The sequence below is a fragment of the Pangasianodon hypophthalmus genome, chromosome 26 (genome assembly GCF_027358585.1).
Source record: "Pangasianodon hypophthalmus isolate fPanHyp1 chromosome 26, fPanHyp1.pri, whole genome shotgun sequence".
In the NCBI taxonomy this organism is placed as follows: Eukaryota; Metazoa; Chordata; class Actinopteri; order Siluriformes; family Pangasiidae; genus Pangasianodon; species Pangasianodon hypophthalmus.
The window spans coordinates 19,174,025-19,194,034 of NC_069735.1; the positions used below are offsets into that span (position 1 = coordinate 19,174,025).

General features: G+C 42.3%; 2 protein-coding genes across 2 annotated transcripts in view; one reads left to right on the top strand and one right to left on the bottom strand.

The window, feature by feature from the left end:
- The window catches only part of eri2 (ERI1 exoribonuclease family member 2), a gene marked incomplete at its 5' end in the record, with an annotated part of 3,813 nt that extends 2,478 nt beyond the window's left edge, over window positions 1–1,335 (top strand). Inside the window, one exon of the mRNA XM_053229907.1 lies at window positions 1–1,335. This exon is cut by the window's left edge and continues 354 nt beyond it. Coding sequence (XP_053085882.1) covers window positions 1–1,278 — 1,278 coding nt within the window.
- Window positions 1,336–8,294: 6,959 nt separating this feature from the next.
- LOC117596189 (macrophage mannose receptor 1) lies at window positions 8,295–12,583 on the bottom strand. Its single transcript, XM_053230196.1, has 5 exons — window positions 12,495–12,583; window positions 12,229–12,274; window positions 9,756–10,109; window positions 9,335–9,667; window positions 8,295–9,196 (listed from the first exon to the last, which is right to left on the bottom strand). Exons 2-5 carry the CDS (start codon window positions 12,263–12,265, stop codon window positions 8,826–8,828), a joined length of 1,095 nt encoding a protein of 364 aa, XP_053086171.1. The 5' UTR covers window positions 12,266–12,274; window positions 12,495–12,583; the 3' UTR covers window positions 8,295–8,825.
- Window positions 12,584–20,010: the final 7,427 nt, after the last annotated feature.

A 20,010-nucleotide genomic window follows, 5' to 3' on the forward strand; every position in this document is an offset into this window, starting at 1 on the left:
CCCGTCACACACGCGTCACGCCCGGACACGCCCGTCACACACGCGTCACGCCCGGACACGCCCGTCACACACGCGTCACGCCCGGACACGCCCGTCACACACGCGTCACGCCCGGAGACGCCCGTCACACACGCGTCACGCCCGGAGACGCCCGTCACACACGCGTCACGCCCGGACACGCTGGTGTCTGATTGGCCGGAGGAGTTTGTGTTGACCGAATTTGGGGAGTCCGGTTCCTATGACGACGTGGTATTAGAGGACATCTCTGGAAACATGCCCCAAGACTCCGCCTCTCCTATGTGTAAGACAAAGCCACGCCCACTTAACCCCAACCCCCCTTGTTCCTTTAAAGACCCAATCAGATCTCTGAAAGGACTTGGCACAAGAACTCCCACAATCCCTTTCTCCATATACAATGACCAATCGCATCAATCCTCCTCCTCCTCTTCTTCTTCAGTGTTCCGTGTTCCTTCCTCCGTTCTATCATTAACACTCAACCAATCAGCTCGGCCCTCTGTCTCTATCAACCAATCAGCTCGGCCCTCTGTCTCTATCAACCAATCAGCTCGGCCCTCTGTCTCTATCAACCAATCAGCTTGCTCCTCTATCCCTATAAACCAGTCAAAGCTCTCCTCTGTCTCTGTCAACCAATCACTTGATTCCATTTCTCTCAACCAATCAGCTCTCTCCTATATTTCTGTGAACCAACCCGCTCACTCGTCTTTTTCTAGCAACCGAACCCGCCCTTCTTGCTCTGTTAACCAATCATCACTCTCCTCCTCCTCTAAGCAGTTGCCCCTCCCACCTCCAAGGGGCAGGGCTAAGGACACATCCTCTTTCACCAACAAATCAGTTCTCTCTTCCTTCTCTCTCAACCAGTCAGCTGTTTCCTCTGTCTGCATCAACCAATCAGGTCTTTCTCTACTCTCTGCCAACCAATCAGCTTTCTCCACTTCCTCCTCTAAGCGGTTGCCCCTCCCACCTCTGAGGGGTGGGGTTAAGATCACATCTCCTCTGTGTGATTGTGGCCGGCGGTCGAGGAGGTTGACGGTGTGTAATGGTGGACCGAACCATGGCCGGGCCTTCTACACCTGTGCAGGTAGGAGGAGCTCAGGCCCCGCCCCTCGCTACTCCACCCATACAGGCTCCGCCTCTCGTAACAATGGGTGTGGCTTCTTTAAGTGGGAGTCGGCTCTGATTAAATCTTCAGCTGTGAGCGGAAACACTTCAGCGCTGAGCTTCAACCTGAGAACAGCAGCTTCCAGAAACTTTCGATAAAGTCCTGTTTGTCTCACTCTAAACCTGTCTCACTGTCTCACTCTAAACCTGTCTCACTCTAAACCTGTCTGTCTCACTGTCTCACTCTAAACCTGTCTCACTGTCTCACTGTCTCACTCTAAACCTGTCTCACTGTCTCACTGTCTCACTCTAAACCTGTCTCACTGTCTCACTCTAAACCTGTCTGTCTCACTGTCTCACTCTAAACCTGTCTCACTCTAAACCTGTCTCACTGTCTCACTCTAAACCTGTCTCACTCTAAACCTGTCTCACTGTCTCACTCTAAACCTGTCTCACTGTCTCACTCTAAACCTGTCTCACTCTAAACCTGTCTGTCTCACTGTCTCACTCTAAACCTGTCTGTCTCACTGTCTCACTCTAAACCTGTCTGCCTCACTCTAAACCTGTCTCACTATCTCACTCTAAACCTGTCTCACTCTAAACCTGTCTGTCACACTGTCTCACTCTAAACCTGTCTCACTCTAAACCTGTCTCACTCTAAACCTGTCTCACTATCTCACTCTAAACCTGTCTCACTCTAAACCTGTCTGTCTCACTGTCTCACTCTAAACCTGTCTCACTGTCTCACTCTAAACCTGTCTGTCTCACTCTAAACCTGTCTCACTCTAAACCTGTCTCACTGTCTCACTCTAAACCTGTCTCACTCTAAACCTGTCTCACTGTCTCACTCTAAACCTGTCTGTCTCACTCTAAACCTGTCTGTCTCACTGTCTCACTCTAAACCTGTCTCACTGTCTCACTCTAAACCTGTCTCACTCTAAACCTGTCTGTCTCACTGTCTCACTCTAAACCTGTCTGTCTCACTGTCTCACTCTAAACCTGTCTCACTCTAAACCTGTCTCACTGTGTCACTCTAAACCTGTCTCACTCTAAACCTGTCTCACTGCGTCACTCTAAACCTGTCTCACTCTAAACCTGTCTGTCTCACTGTCTCACTCTAAACCTGTCTCACTCTAAACCTGTCTCACTCTAAACCTGTCTGTCTCACCCTAAACCTGTCTCACTCTAAACCTGTCTGTCTCACTCTAAACCTGTCTCACTGTCTCACTTTAAACTTGTCTGTCTCACTCTAAACCTGTCTCACTGTCTCACTTTAAACTTGTCTCACCATCTCACTCTAAACCTGTCCTACTCTAAACTTGTCTGTCTCACTGTCTCATTCTAAACCTGTCCCACTCTAAAACTGTCTGTCTCACTGTCTCACTCTAAACCTGTCTCACTCTAAACCTGTCTCACTCTAAACCTGTCTCACTCTAAACCTGTCTGTCTCACTCTCTAAAACTCTCACTCACTCTAAACCTGTCTCTCTCTACCTGTCTCACTGAATCAGGTGTTTTCTGTGTGTGAATTGTGAGGAAATGTCACTACAGGCAGCTTTGTATGTGTGTAATATAGGAAATAATTTGTGGAATTTGTTGAATGTAAAATTATGAATTTATTACTGTTTATTTTACATTTTTTATATTTATCATTTGAAATGAGATGTTAATCTGTGAAGTCATCATTTTCTGCTATTATCACTTAAATGTAATTATCTAAAAATTACTCGTGAATACTTTTTTATAAATAGCAAATTATATGCAAATATTAAATTTAGTGTAAATTTCCTTAAAACTGTTTGTATTTTTAGTTGTGTATGAAGAATTAAAACCCAACATGTTTTATAATTCTTTTGTCTTTGGATTATTATTATTTTTTATGAATTAAAAGCCAACATGTTTAATATATTTCACGTTTAATTCACCTGTAATTATGTTTTTGTGTTTAATTTGTAGATGATACTGGGTAAGTGTAAAATCAAATTCTTTTTCTTGTGGCTTCATCAAGTTGTTTCGCACAAGTAACAGGAAATAAACCAATAAAATGTAAAATCTCTCTCTCTCTCTCTCTCTCATACTCTGGTAAATAATGTGATGACGTTTGAAAACATTTGAGGAACAAACAGTGTTTAATGTACAGTCCGAAAAAATGAATTAATACTGAAATGTTTTTCGATTAAGATGTTTGTTGCTTTTATTTTGTCTAGTGTCTAGTGTTTAGTTTGCCATCCTTTGTTTCGCAGAGCTTCTTGACAGCATTTGGGCCTGAAATCAACCAGTTTGTGTAACAGTTGTGGTGGAAGTTTCCTCCAAGTTTCAACCACCAAAACTTTCAGTTCATCCACACTACAGCATCAACAATCTCATTTCTTCTCCATTTAAGCCAGAGTTCAGGTCAGGACTATGAGAAGTGTTCTTTCAAAACGTGGCTGGTGCTTTGGATCATTATCCTGCTGAAAAATCCACTTCTGTCTTTTGAATCATTTCATCACTGATTTCTGAAGTTTGCATCCAGCGTACCTCATTATTTATGTGTATTGATGTTTATGTGTACTGACATTCACAATGAGTGGTTTTGATGACTATCACACTCCTGTCTGTGGAAGTAAAGGTAGAGGATGGGGTTTATTAAAAGTGCCAAAGTCTTTACAGTTCAGTGAGCCCAGTTTACAGAATGATGCAGAGAGTCTGCCTCACTCTAAACCTGTCTCACTCTAAACCTGTCTCACTGTCTCACTCTAAACCTGTCTCACTCTAAACCTGTCTGCCTCACTCTAAACCTGTCTCACTCTAAACCTGTCTGTCTCACGGTCTCACTCTAAACCTGTCTGTCTCACTGTCTCACTCTAAACCTGTCTCACTCTAAACCTGTCTGTCTCACGGTCTCACTCTAAACCTGTCTGTCTCACTGTCTCACTCTAAACCTGTCTCACTCTAAACCTGTCTGTCTCACGGTCTCACTCTAAACCTGTCTGTCTCACTGTCTCACTCTAAACCTGTCTCACTCTAAACCTGTCTGTCACACTGTCTCACTCTAAACCTGTCTCACTCTAAACCTGTCTGTCTCACTCTAAACCTGTCTCACTCTAAACCTGTCTGTCACACTGTCTCACTCTAAACCTGTCTGTCTCACTCTAAAACTGTAGAGGATGGGGTTTATTAAAAGTGCCAAAGTCTTTACAGTTCAGTGAGCCCAGTTTACAGAATGATGCAGAGAGTGATGCTCCCAATTCAGATCCATTAGTTTGTGAGGGCCCACCTACTAGTCATGAATCGGATGCTTCAGTAGAGCAACAGGGTGTGTTTTCGTCTACCCCATTTCCTAACACACAGCCCCCAGATGTAGTCACAGCAATGTCTGACATAATCAGTCAAGTCAGTCAGCAAATTGCTGATAGCATAGTCACTAGACTGAATCAAACACATTCAGTAGACACACAGTCAGTGAGTGATTCCTCAAAAAATGTGACGACAGACGGTACAGCTTTACAAGTGCTGGACTTAATACAAAGCCAGTTGTCGTTTTCCAGAAATGTGAAAGAACCTCCTAGCTTCAGAGGTGAAGTTTCTGACACTGTTGACTTAGATGAGTGGATAGATATCGTGAGAGACTACATTAAACAGAATAATCTAAGAAAAGAGCAACAAGCGGAGGAAATTATGGTCCATCTACGAGGCAAAGCAAGAGATGTGGTCAAGTTCGGTATAAGGAACAGTGACATTGACATTGAGCATAACCCTGATGCAATTTTTAGTATTCTCAGGAAACATTTTGAAGCTGCTCCCTGCTATCCTCTCCCACTGGCCGATTTCTATACCACCTTACCCAGACCAGACGAGGATGCTTATGAGTACTGGCTCAGGTTAAACCGTGCAGTTGACGTCGCTGCTGAGCGCTTGAAAGAACAGGGTAAAGTGCTGGATTGTCCAGGGACAGAGGTAACTCACATGTTCATCAGACACTGCCCTTGTAAAGAGCTCGCCATCACTTTTCGATCTAAAACAATTGATGCATGGTCTGTGCGGGACGTGCACAATATTTTGAATGAATATCACTCGGAGACCAGTCTTGTTTCTGCAGCAAGAAATGCAGCACCCACTAAAATTCCTGTGAACAGAACTGAAGTGGAACTGTCAACAGCAGCACTTCCATCTACCTCCAATGTTCAGCAGTCCAAGTCTGTGGAAGTTTCTGCATTAGAACGAGTCATGAACCTGTTGGAAAAAGTCCTGTTAAAGGAATCCACCAGCAAAGAGCCAAGTCGACGCTCAAAACCCAATGTAAGTCTACCTCGAATAAAAGGCCTCAATGACCTGCCATGCACTGTCTGTGCGAGCCCTGATCATTCCGGCTTCACGCATTGTCGTGACAAAAAGTTGTGTTTCCAGTGTAACTCTCCTGACCACTCCCGCTTTGTTTGTCCTGAGAGAGTGAAATCTCCGTCTTCTCATGGGCTGGGAAACTAGAAGACCTACACTCAGGGGAGGACGGTGTAGATCTTAAGAATATTCCTCCCAACCAGTGCTGTATGAGTGACCCTACCTCAGTTTATAGTCTTTCTAATTATGTTGAGCCTGCAGGGAAAACTGTCATTTTTCAGAACACGCACAGAGTACAGAGGATTGATAGCCTGTTTTACGCATCAGCAACAGTATGGAGTGACCTTCAACTGAAAGCTATGGTTGACAGTGGCTCCATGGCATGCACGTTAAGTGAAGCTACTGAACGTCGCTTGTTGCAGCACAAGCCCGATTTACTAAAGCTCCCTGCCAATGATGTCGTCATAATCGGTTGAACTCACAGTTTATGCCTGTAAGAAGGTTGTTCCAGTTTTAGTCGTTCCAGGCCAAACTGATGATTTAATTCTGGGTAGCAACGCTATCAAATGGCTGATTCAAAGAATGAAAGGAACGGACGGATACTGGAGACTTGTGTCCAGCTCAGCCAATTCTGATGATGTTGAATGTCACCAATTTCTGTCTCTGCTTTCGAATGTGGAACGATGGAAGGGAGGAGACATGCCTGACAAGGTGGGCACGGCTAAGCTGAAGGAGAAAATAGCTCTAGAACCGAACCATGAACATCTCGCTTGGGCTCAGCTTCCTGGATCAAAAGCTGTTTCTGTAGGGAGCACAGTTATTGTTGAGCCAACTCTCTGTAAATGCCGTCCAAGGAATGTGATCATAGGGAGAGTCATCACGCCTATGTGGGGCAGTAGATGGGTGCCATTCAAAATAATGAACCCTACAGACAAAGTAATCGTTCTTAAGAAAAACACTAAAATCATGGATGTTTTCATTTGTATAGCTGTTGAGGAGTTGTCTACATCTGAGTCCCTGAAGAGTAATGTTCAGTGCGCTGAGAGTCCTGTGAGCCATGTGTGTTCTAGTGATGAGAGAGCAAATGTGCTGTATAAGTTAGGACTGCAAGACCTGAATCTGGAGGCTTGCGAAGTGTCAGATGATTGGAAGGACAGACCTTTGGATCTCATTGAGAAGTATGAGTCAATGTTTTCCCATGGAAAAATGGACTGTGGAGAAGCCACTGACTTTGTCCACAAAATCCACCTGGTGGACGAGAAGCCATTTCGACTCCCTTATTGCCGTGTGGCTCCCTGCCACTAGGATAAGCTGCGTACTGTCTTAAATGAAATGGAACTGAAGGGCATTATTAGGAAGTCTCAGTGTGAATATGCATCTCCGCTAGTTTTGGTGTGGAAAAAGAATGGTGACCTCTGCATTTGTACAGATTTTAGATGGCTGAATGCAAAGACAGTAAAAGATGCCCACCCACTCCCACACCAATCAGATGCACTCGCAGCCCTGGGAGGCAATGTTTTCTTTTCTACCATGGACTTGACTTCTGGCTTTTATAATGTTCCCTTGTTTGAAGAGCATAAAAAGTACACTGCTTTTTCCTCTCCTTTCGGTTTACACGAATATAATCGTTTACCTCGGGGTTTGACCAACAGTCCAGCAACCTTTATGAGGATGATGATGTCCATTTTTGGTGATGAAAATTTCACTAGTCTTCTCTGCTACTTGGACGACTTGATGGATTTTGCTCCAAGTGAGCAGTTCTGTCTGTCAGCTCCTAGTCCTGTTAGTAGAATCAAATATGTGTTATTTGTGACGATAAATCGAGGAGTGTGTGTATTGGCCTGCTTGTAAGCACTGAAACTCTGTTTATTTCATTTAAGACTGTCATGCATCATCAATGATCTGCAATCTAATCGACATATGGTCCTGTTTATCCCAGGTATGTGTTTTATTCAGTTTTTGTTGTGTTCTGTGTGTAAATCTTTAGCCGCTAGCATGAGCACACGTGCTGCACACTCGCACGTGCTGAACTATGTGTTGCGTCATTCGAGAGTTGCGTTTTCCCTTTCTGTTTTTCTTTTATACTAAAATATGTAAAATATTGGTCACTTGAGTTTATAGTTTCAATACATTAATGTGATTTAATGAGAATTGTGAAGAAAAGATACTGCTTTATATTTTTGTGAGATTTTTGTCCACTATATGTTCACGATCATTTTAAGGAAACGTAATCGGCAGCAGTTTGACGATGACTCGCTGCTGACTGTCATGCATCATCAATGATCTGCAATCTAATCAACATATGGTCCTGTTTATCCCAAGACAATAAAAAGAAGCCTTGAGTGACCATCCACCCGACTCGCAGTGTTCATCATTCCACCAATCACCAACACAGTCACAAATAGATCATATATTATATATTATATATTATATATTATATTCAAATAGATCGATTTTATTTTATGTGGCCAGCTGCAGCATTATGACAGCTGACAGATCATTGCATTATTCTGTACAAGTTAGCACACTGGCTAGTATCTAGACAGGCTAATAAGCATGCTATTTCACTATTTACTCTATTTAGCTTGGTGGCTAGTCAATGCACCTGCTAATGGCAAAAAAAAAATAAAATAATAATAATAATAAGTAGCATGGTGGAATCTTTTCTGCTGCAGAAGTTGGGTGTGTTTCAAATTAAAAATGAACTACACTATACACTCCTCCCCTTGCTCCTTGTTCTGTAAATGCTGTAAGTGAACACAAGGGGAAGTGAGATAACAGAATAACAGTTTTGGACAACAGAATGAACTTTATATTCCATTTGTAAAGAGGGTATAGTGAATTTAAAAAGAAAAATCGCCTTTGATCGAACCTTTATTATGAACAGAAAAATTACAGTATTTATTGTACATCATTACTGAAAAAGCTTATCAAATAAATCCAGTTTCATTCAGAAGAAATGGAAGATAAAATATATAAAGTAGTTTTTTAATCAACATGCTACATTCAGTCTAAACCAAACTCCCCAAACCACAGCAGCTACATCTGAAACAGCAACAGGAAATTAACACGTAGAACATTAGCATCTATTCATAAACCATTCACATCTTCATAAACAGAGAGAGAGAGAGAGAGAGAGAGAGAGAACAGGTAGTTAGTTCAGTATTAGAATAAAATGGTTAGAACTCTAGAATCTGTGGCTGTCTCTTGGAGGAGAACCGTTAAAGCTCCTGTACAGAACCATACAATAGAAGAGTTTCCCTTTCAGACAGAATTCCAAATAAAACACCTACAGAATCAGAGAACCCCTAAGTACCCAAAGAACCATCTGTGTGTCTGTGTGTATGAGTGTGTGTGTGTGTGTGTGTGTGTGTGTGTGTGTGTGTGTCATGGAGAACATTTGATGTGACACAGAGCTCTGTAGTGAGACTGACAGTTCTTATCTCTCCATGTGTAGTTTGTCTGTGGAACGACGGCGCCGCAGTGCTCAGAGAGCTGATGCTCGGGCTGTTTCCCTTCATCCCAGTTGGCGTACGGAAACACAGCCTTCCCATCGGCCCAAATCCAGAACCCGAAGAGAAGGCTCTGTCTAAGCCCCACCCACACAGGCTGAGAGACACGCCTCCTCCTGAGCTCAAACTCCAATTTTTCCTGTTCAGCTTTAGACTCAATCTGCCAAAACCCAGCCCTGTTCTCTTTATCACAGTAATCCAGCGCTTTCTCCCAGCTCAGAGCCACATCACTCACATGGATGGAAGCTGATAGAGACACAAAAACCCAAAAGGAGGAGGACGGTTTAGAGTGATATCAGAGACAGAGACTCACACCAGCTGTGTTCTAGTCATTATACAGAAGATTGCTGAGATGATTCTACTGTTTGGAAAGTCGACACTTACTGTTGTAGCACAGAGCAGAGTGATTATTACTGCACGGCACTGAATGCCATTTTCCTCCAGTCAGTGCTACACAGTTTGCTGATTGCTGAGGATGATCACTCGCCCAGTTTCTGTAGGCGGAGTTTCCTCCCTCAGTCCACTGCCAGCGATCACGCAGCAGGCCGATCCAGAAGGGCGTGTTGCTGTTTAACCCTTTAATCTTCACCTCTTCATTTTGCTGCTGATCTCTGATGCTGACCAGGTCAGTGTAGTTCCCCCTGCAGTAACGCTGAGCTTCATACCAGGTCTTACTCTCAAGGATTAGATGATAATTAGGAGTCTGTGAAGAAGCAGCTGTGGAAGGTGCAAGAATAAGACAATTATATGTTTAGATGTTATGTTTAGATTTAAATAGTTATATTGTAATTAGGTCACATGTTACCTTGTTCATAGCACATGAAATATCTCTTCTCTGTGCACTGAATACTTTCCCATGCCCCATCAGCCTTCATAGCAGCACAGCAGGAGTTTAAGTCTCCACAATCCCCTGTCAGATTTCTGAATGTTACAGGATCATCATTAGACCATTTCTCACTGGACTGACCGCGATAGAGACCGATCCAGCCGTTACAGAGACCAGCCATCATATTCTCCAGTTCAGTGTTGTCTTCATCAGAGTACACAGTGACGAGGTCAGTGTAATTTTCTCTGCAAGCTGCCCGAGCCTCAGTCTGATTCATTTCACCCGGAATGAGATGGAAGGTAGTGAGGCGGCTGTGGACTGGAGGAGAAAAGGCTGTGGAAGAAATTTCTCCTGTTAATGCAGCAGGACAGAGATGAAAGGAGGGAAATGTGATGTGGATGAACGGCTATGTGCTGTTTTCCATTCAGACTGAGAGACTGTTTGCAGCTCCAGAACAGCGGCCTGTTGGTGAAGTGACTCAGAAAAGTGAAAACACTGTGATGGGAAAACAGCTGGAGCTTTATACAGATGTGAAAACAGCTGGAGCTTTATAGAGATGTGAAAACAGCTGGAGTTTATACAGATGTGAAAACAGCTGGAGCTTTATAGAGATGTGAAAACAGCTGGAGCTTTATACAGATGTGAAAACAGCTGGAGCTTTATAGAGATGTGAAAACAGCTGGAGCTTTATAGAGATGTGAAAACAGCTGGAGCTTTATAGAGATGTGAAAACAGCTGGAGCTTTATACAGATGTGAAACAGTGAAAGTCATGAAGAGAGGACTGTGTTTTCCAGGTGACTGCACAGATCTCTATCTGATCTAATCTAATCTACAGATTGTTATAGATGTATTAATAATCTAATCTATTCTAATCCGATCTGATCAGATCTGATCTGTTCTACTCTGATTTAATCCGATCTAATCTAATCTGATGTAATCTAATCCGATCAAGTCTATTCTAATCCAATCCAATCTAATTTATTCTAATCCAATCTGATCTGATCTAAGATAATCTGATACAATTTAATCTAATTTAATCTAATTTAATCTGATCCTATCTGATCTAATCTAATTTAATCTAATCTGATCTAATCTGATCATCATTATTATAACAGCAGTAATAATGTTGGGAGTTTGACGCTGTTTTAATGTCGATTGACTGTAAACTACATTTCAGTAGGAAATAATATTTTTGTCTGTTTTTGTTTGTGACATTTTTATGTCATTTTTCATAAATCGTTGAAAACGAAGCCTTTTCTTTTGCACTTCATATCAGTGCTAATAATAACCAGCCTGTCTTAGCACAGTTACACGCGCTTCACTCTCTTTATTTCTGACATGAAAAACACATTTCCACAAACTCCTGTGACACACTAGAAGCTAACACTATTCCTGAAATCAACAAACTCAACAAACTAATCTTATTAAATTCATTCTTATTAAATTATTCACATTACTGACAAACATCTACAATCTTCAGATATTGCTCTAACCTCTTCTTTTATTCAGGTTTAGCCAAGATTACGCTCATCAGAAGTTCATTTTAAACTTCACACTACAGCAGCTCTGTACACTATCACAGGACATTTTACTGCACAAATATATTTAAATGTTTTTCTTTTAAAAGCAAACAGGTGACAAAACCACTTAAACTACAGCTGATGGAAACTCAGATTGCTGAAATGATGAAAAAACATTCTGACTTTTACAGGAGCTGAACCGAAGTTCACAAAGCGGCACATTCCTGTTGTATTTTAAACAGTGTTTTCCCCTGATGTGTCTGTGACATTAATCAGATATGAAGCTGCTCTGGACATCAACTAGTTAAAGATCATCATCAAAATATGAATTATTAAATTCACATCCAGCTTAAATGCCATCTAACTTTTATTCTAAATATTAACACATCTAGAAACGACTGAAATAAAACCAACAGAACAGCAAGAAACCATAAACTACTTTCTCCTGAGTAACGGAAACATACAGGACAATAAATACACAGTTTACGCTCGGTTTACAGTCTGCGCTTTTCAGCCATGTTTGTGTATAAAGCGGGATTTAAAGCCGTCAGTGTGTAAGACGGCGTCTGCGTCCCTCCTGGTGATGAGTTATTAAACCTCCACACCACGGGATAAACCTGATTAAAGACTCTGACACTCTGAGCATCAAAACTGTTTCAAATACAGCAGCCCAAAAAAAGAAAAACATTCCCACGTGTGTGTGTGTGTGTGTGTGTGTTCTGTCGCTACGGTGTGTGTAAATGATTACTCTGTAACTTTAAAGTCTCCTCACTTTTAATTCTATTTAATTCCATTTTCGGATGAGTTACAAACCAACGGAAATCAGTCTCACTGTGTCCTGAGTCAGCGCACTGGAGCTTGCACAGAGATTTTACTTCCACACTGAGAGCTCAAAGGACGTCAAGTCTATAGATTAGAATTCAGTATTTACCTGAGAGCAGGAGGAACACGACTGACACGGTTACCATGGTGATGCCCTGTGTGTTTAAAATCCAACATCAGCTCATAATAATAATAATAATAATAATAATAATAAACATGACTTGCACCCAGAAGAAGGGCTTTTTGTCAGAGAGCAGCTCTCTGTGGTGTGTGAAGTGTAAATGATTAAAGCAGCGTGTGAATTTGCCAATAACTAATCAGTGATATGAGAAAGTGATCAGGTGAACAGATCCAGGTAAAGTGCTGCAGTCTTACCTGATGAGGTGCTCGCTGCTGAATGGAGTCTTAATGTTCAGATCAAACCCCTTTAACATCCCTCACTGTGGTGATGTCACATGATCAGGAAGGACAGGAGCTGATAAACAAATGCACCAGGTTCAAACAGGAAAACTATGTTGTGTTTATATTTTTATAACCAAAGGGACTTTCTCACAGCAAAGAACAGGGCTGCTATTGTCCTACCACTGAGACAGGTGATGGTGAAGATGATGATGATGGTGATAGTGATGATGATGGTGGTGATGATGGCAGTGATGATGATGATGATGGTTATGATGGTGATAGTGATGATGATGGTGGTGATGATGATGGTGATAGTGATGATGATGAATAAATAGAGTCAGGGAAAAAAGGTTACACAGACTGTGGTGAATGTTTTCAGATGAATGCTGATGATTGGTGAACGCGTGTTTGACTGTAAATACAGTTTTTTTTTACAATCACTTTGGCACTAATTTCAGAACCTTCATGTCATTTCTCAAAACTCTGGACACAAACCGATTTTTCAAAACTCTTTTCCAATTGCTTGGATACAATACACATAAAACTAAGATCATTTCTTCATTGAACTAAAATCACCTGTTCAGAATGACACAACTTAACATCAGAGTATTACCGTTTCACAATGCAATTCACACGTTACATCTGAGACGACTGTCTAATCATTTCATTACAATGATCTGACTATCAGTATACAACTTCTCACAATGATAAGTAACTGTTGCTTTACTCTTAATGCAGAGTTTTATGGAAACTGACGAACAATATTCCATGTTTAGATCGTGAAAGTTTCAGGATAACAAAACCATTTACCATGGAACCTGAACCAATTGGATTACATTATCTATGGATGTAATATTTCATCATCATTCTCTATCAGACCCTGTTTCTATGGTCCCATGTACCACTTTTCCAGACCATGTTTTCAGATTTCATACTTACATAGGAATAGCATTCATGAAATGTTTCAGTCAGGATTTAGGCCTCATCATAGCACAGAGACAGCGCTGGTTAAAGTGGTAAATGACCTACTACTGACCTCTGATCAGGGATGTGACTCCTTGCTTGTGCTGCTTGACCTTAGTGCAGCTTTTGATACCATTGATCATGCGATTCTCCTCGATAGACTAGAAAATGTAGTAGGCATTAAGGGAACAGCCCTTTCCTGGCTCAGGTCTTATCTGATTGATCGTTATCAGTTTGTAAACGTAAATGGTGACTTCTCTTCTCATACTAAGGTAAAGTTTGGTGTCCCGCAAGGTTCTGTTTTAGGCCCACTGCTCTTTTCTCTATATATGCTACCTCTAGGTAAAATTATTCGTAAGCATGGTATTAGCTTCCACTGTTACGCTGATGACACACAGGTGTATGTTTCAGCAAAGCCAGATGACAGACACCAGCTTAATAAAGTTGAGGAATGTGTAAAAGACATTAGAAACTGGATGCTTATTAACTTTCTCTTACTTAATTCTGACAAGACAGAAGTACTTGTACTAGGACCACATGCAGCTAGAAGTAAGCTTTCTGATTACATAATAACTCTGGATGGCTTTTCTGTTTCATCATGTGCATCAGTAAAAGACCTTGGTGTGATTATTGACTCTAGTCTTTCTTTTGAAGCTCATGTAGATTATATCACTAGGATCGCTTTCTTTCATCTCAGAAATATTGCTAAGATAAGAAATATGTTGTCACTACACGATGCAGAAAAACTAGTTCATGCTTTTGTTACCTCTAGGTTGGATTATTGTAATGCCTTACTGTCTGGATGTTCCAGGAAATGCATAAACAAGCTCCAGTTAGTCCAGAATGCAGCAGCAAGAGTCCTTACTAGAACCAGAAGATATGACCACATCACCCCTATCTTATCCACACTGCATTGGCTCCCAATCAAATTTCATATTGATTATAAAATACTACTATTGACCTATAAAGCACTAAATGGTCTTGTGCCACAGTACCTGAGTGAACTTTTGGTCTTTTATGATCCACCATGCCTACTCAGATCAAAAGGTGCAGGCTATTTGTTGGTACCTCGAATAATGCGGGCTACAGCTGGGAGTAGAGCTTTCTCTTACAAAGCCCCACAGTTATGGAACAGCCTTCCACTTAGTGTTCGGGGCTCAGACACAGTCTCAGTGTTTAAGTCTCGACTGAAAACATATTTGTTTAGTCAAGCCTTTAGTGAATAGTTTTCTTAGGTACAGGGGCAGGTCTGGAGGGTTTCACAGGCATAGAGTGTTGTGGTGAAATGGGATGTTTGGATGCTGTCGCCCCCCCACTCTCACACGTTCACTCAGGTGTGTTGATGGTGGAGTGGCTGCTGCTTTATGTCCCAGGACTCCCTCATGTCTGTGTTAGCTTCTGGCTCTCCCTTTCAGTTATGCTGTCATAGCTAGTCTTGCCGGAGTCCCTGCTTGCACTCTGCACGCAAAGTACATTGTCCTTAACCATTACAGGACAAAAGCTCACCTAACAATCTCTTCCTCTCTCTCCATCTCTCTCTCCCTCCCTCACTCTCTGTCGAGCTACACATGCTACTTCTGAGATGCCAGTGATCCTGACCCCTTCTGCTCCTCCTCGCTGCTTGACCCATCCGGAGTTCTCATCAGTGAGTTTGCTCGCTGCTGCTGGGGCCCCATATGGACGGCCTGAAGAACCATTTGGATTGCTGGGGATGGTGCCACCTGGGGGCTGTGGAGATGGCTTGGGAATCACATATGGGGAGCTGTACTGTAATGGCTTGGGACTGCGATTGCTGTAGTGGCTTTGGGGCTGCAGTTGCCACGAGCAGCTTCGTACTCAGGACTCCATCAGTGGACAGTGGATAGATTTTAACCAACCGGACCTCTTGCGAAAACTGTAATGAATTTACTGGTTGCACATATTGTCCATTTGTCCATATAGTACACAATAATAGAAGGGAATGATTTATAATTGCACTATCCATTGCACCCTGGTGAGGATGGGTTCCCTTTTGAGCCTGGTTCCTCTCAAGGTTTCTTCCTCATATTGTCTCAGGGAGTTTTTCCTTGCCACCGCCGCCTCTGGCTTGCTCATGAGGGATAAATTCGCATATTTACAATATATTTTTTTAATCCATTTATTTCTGTAAAGCCGCTTTGTGACAATGTCCATTGTGACGTTACTGTATGTATGCAGGCCCTTGTATTGCTTTTCCAATAAGGCCAGCTCGCTACTGATGATTGATTTCACACTGTGCTACGAGTATAAAGTGAAATGAGTGATATCCACCTACAACAACATAGCGATAACATGGAGCCGGCATGTGATCCGGGTCACAATAGAGGTCAAGCAGTGGGAGGAGGAAGACAAGGAAGACCTTCAAAGGAATGGCAGGGGACAAGCATCCCTTCTGAGAAGTGATCGTGGGCCTCATCATAGAGGAGGGTTTAGGCCTCACCAGAGAGGCAGCCATGGGTTCACGAACAAGTCACCCTTCTCCAAGCCATGGATGACGCAAGCAATGACATCACGACAGACCAGAGTCAGGCCTGGACTCCCCATGCCTGAAGATTCTTCCCAAGATGTTCGGCTAATGAAAACATCCAGTGTGATATGGATGAGAACCTGTGGCCAAATCTACAAGACAGTGGATGGAAATATAGAAGTACAGTAATCAATCCTGTGTTTTGCTTTTTGCAGTAAGCCTGGTGAGGAACACTGCAGGAGACGTTTTACAGTACTGTACTGAACTCTTTTCTTTTTACTTTTTTTTTATTCCTGCTTTGATTCAAAGAAACCTATGTTGTGATGTGATTGTATTTGATCAATAAATTTCAGATTTTGTTCAGTGAATATTCTCTCTACTAGTCCTTTTACAGTGATGCATTTACATGTAGTACCATAATGAAACACGTATCACATATTTTGTACTACAATATTTAATGATTGTACAAACAACTACACAGTGAAACTATCAGTATCTCGTGTGTGAGTGATCTAAATTAATGTTCCTATGGCATTTTATCATAAATGAGTTATTTGAACCAATGATTCTGCAAGTGCAGGTTTTCTTTAAAGATATGAATGCACAGTGCAGTGTTTTGAACATTGGACAGTCTGTGTTTCAAGAGATGACCATTTTGAGTTTTGTGTCTAGAAAAATGACAACAAGGTTCTGAAATTAGTGCCAAAGCGATTGTAAAAACCTGTAACTGAGGCTGATCCATTCGTCCTCCTCTGTGTTCTGTTAAACTGCCTGATGTTCTGCTATGAGCTCGTTCCACACCATGTTCATGATTCAGTTTTCACGTGTAGAGTTTAATGAGGAGGGCTAAACGCTAACTGTGTTTAATGATCTTATAAAATGCTGCAGACTGAAAGCCTCGCTTTCATGCAAATCTCCCTCAGTTCTGTTCCTGAGTTCTGGAGAAGCTTCTACTTTTGGCTCGTTTTGCTTATCAGCATTTCCTCCTGTTTTTCCAGAAAAACGTTTGCATGCAGTTAGAAGAGAGCAGAGAGGTCACTATAGGTCACAATAAACAAAATACACTAAACGTCTGTACGTGCGCATGTGTGTGTGAGTGTGTGTATGCCTGTGTGCATGTGTGTGCATGTGCGTGTGTGCGCGCGCGTGTGCGCGCGTGTGTGTGTGTGCGTGAGTGTTATATTAGTAACTCTAAGTAAAGTGGACACACATGATCTTCATTGTTTTTTAATGGAGAATATTCCACTCAGTGTGTACCACAAGTCCCATAATGCTTTGCGTGCAGTGTGTAAATATAGAACTTGTGTGTGGTGCTGCGTGAAATCTAAATAAATATCGTGTTTGATTTGTGTTAATTATAATCATCTTCTGCTTATTCCTTAATTTAGATGCTTTGTATTTTAGCATGAAATGTAATTATCATGTTTTATTAGAGACATTGTGGTGACCTCATGTGAAACTCACACATGCACACACACACACACACACGCACACACACACATATACACATGCACATGCACACACACACGCACACACGCACATGCGCACGTTTGCACACACACACATATACATGCACACACGCATGCACACACACATGCACGCATGCACACACACATACACACACATGCACATTCGCACACACACATGCGCGCGTTCGCACACACTCGCACACACACACACACACGCACACGCGTGCACACACACACACACACACAAACATACACACACGCATGCATAATTTCTTACCTGTACAGGCTCCGCCCCTCCTAACACTGGTTGTGGACTCTAGTGGTTGTCAGCTCTGATTAAATCCTCCGCTTCATCCTGTCTCACTCTAAACCTGTCTGTCTCACTGTCTCACTCTAAACCTGTCTCTCTCTAAACCTGTCTGTCTCACTCCAAACCTGTCTCACTCACTCACTCTAAACCTGTCTGTCTCACTCTCTAAAACTCTCACTCACTCTAAACCTGTCTCTCTCTACCTGTCTCACTGAATCAGGTGTTTTCTGTGTGTGAATTGTGAGGAAATGTCACTACAGGCAGCTTTGTATGTGTGTAATATAGGAAGTAATTTATGGAATTTGTTGACTGTAAAATTATGAATTTATTACTGTTTATTTTACATTTTTTATATTTATCATTTGAAATGAGATGTTAATCTGTGAAGTCATCATTTTCATCATTTTAGTTTTGGGGTTTGCTTTGCTTAGTTCATTTGTTTGTTATTAAAGTGAGATATTTTACACGATTACATCAGTGTCAGTGATGGTGCAACAATTAAAAAAAAAACTAAATAAAACAGCTTTCATTTCAGAGGGACCCTTCGGAGTGTGAAGTGTGTAGTGTAGAGCTTTACTGTTACTGCCAGTTTTATTAATAAAATGAGAAAGACTGGATAGATTGGATAGTTTGCTGAAATGTCAGTAGTTACAATGCATTATTATTTACACAGAGCTGTGAGTGGATTTTAGACATCATTCCATTTCACCCCAATAATACTCATTTTTCTCGTCATCATCACAACGCTCAGTCATTACTGCTAATTTATTATTTTTAGACAATTTCATGCCTGAATAAACACAAACACTGAGCAGAGTTTCAGCAGGCTGCTATGACTGACATGAATCTTACTGCAAGGGAAAGTGAGAGAGAGGGAGAGAGAGAGAGAGCGAAGGGGGGAGAGACGGAGAGAGAGAGGGTGAGAGAGAGAGGGAGGGGGAGAGAGGGAGAGAAGGAGAGAGAGAGGGAGGGGGTAGAGATGGAAAGAGAGAGAGAGAGGGGGGGTGAGAGAGAGAGGGAGAGGGTGAGGAGGAGAGACAGAGAGACGACTTTTAAATTTTCCATTTAATGCTCATTTAGATTCTTCCAAACTTAGAGAGCAAAAGTGGAAAGACCACATGTGTGTAAAACATAATAGTAAAAATTAGAAGTTAGACCTTAACTCTTCTGCATCTAAAGAGCATAAAACTTCCCCCAATGCCCACATCTGACAGAATTCCTGTAGCCTTCGAGTCATCTTAGAGAAAGCATATTCAACTTTGAGTCTAGCTTTAACTAATGCTGAGAGCATTTTGTCAGCATCCTGAGTCCCTCCCCCCTGCATTTTGTTTTTCCTTGCAAGCCATATAGCGAACTTGGCCTGACCTATTATGAAGTTTAGTAAGACAACAGATTTTTGCTTTGAGACATATTTTGGCCCATATACGTACAGGTGTTCTGTCCATGTGACTCCCAACCCTCTGCACCAAGCTCTAAGCAGTGAGAACAGTCTGTTTAGTCGTTCACAATGCAAAAACAGGTGGTCTACAGTTTCTTCCCCACCACAGAAGAGACACTCTCTGCCCCTAGTGGGGTCGATGTGTGCCACGTGTCTGTCTGTGGCCACGGGCCCATGCACTATCCGCCACTGTAGATCAGCTGTGCACTTCTCTGTGGGCGGCTTGTACAGGAACCTCCAGCATCCTTGTGAGGAAGAGTCCGGCGCCAATAGTTCCACCCAGTGTGACTCCTTCAGCCCAACCAGAGAGCATCTATACACAACCTTAATACAAGTTTCGTACAGCGCTTTCTTAGAGGCGTTTTCCAGTGTTGTTAGTGGTGGTGTTTGGAAGGATAGAAGTGCTCCTTCCTCTTGCTGATAGTCCTCTACCGCTGCAGAGATTGGTAAGGGCGGTGGGGGCTGATGGCTTCCCCCAGGGTCCTGTCCCAGAGCCTCCGTGAACCGGAAGGGCAGTGCTGAGAATACCTCTCCCAGCAGTCTCTGCATCAGTTGTTACCGGAGCTCAATTCCTTCATTTTGGTGATTCTTGCTCTCCAGAAACGCTGATGAATGTATGAGGATGAGAGCATTCTGGACTGTATCAGTGGATTGTGGAACAATGGCTCTTCTTCAGCACTCGGAAAGGGTTGTGCATCGGTCCTGCTGATGTTCAGCACTGAGGACCAGGCTCTCAGGACCGACTGGTAGAACGGTGTTGTTGCTAACAGGTCCATTTCCCTCAGGTTCAGCACAAACAGATGTTTGTCATAAATCAAACCTTC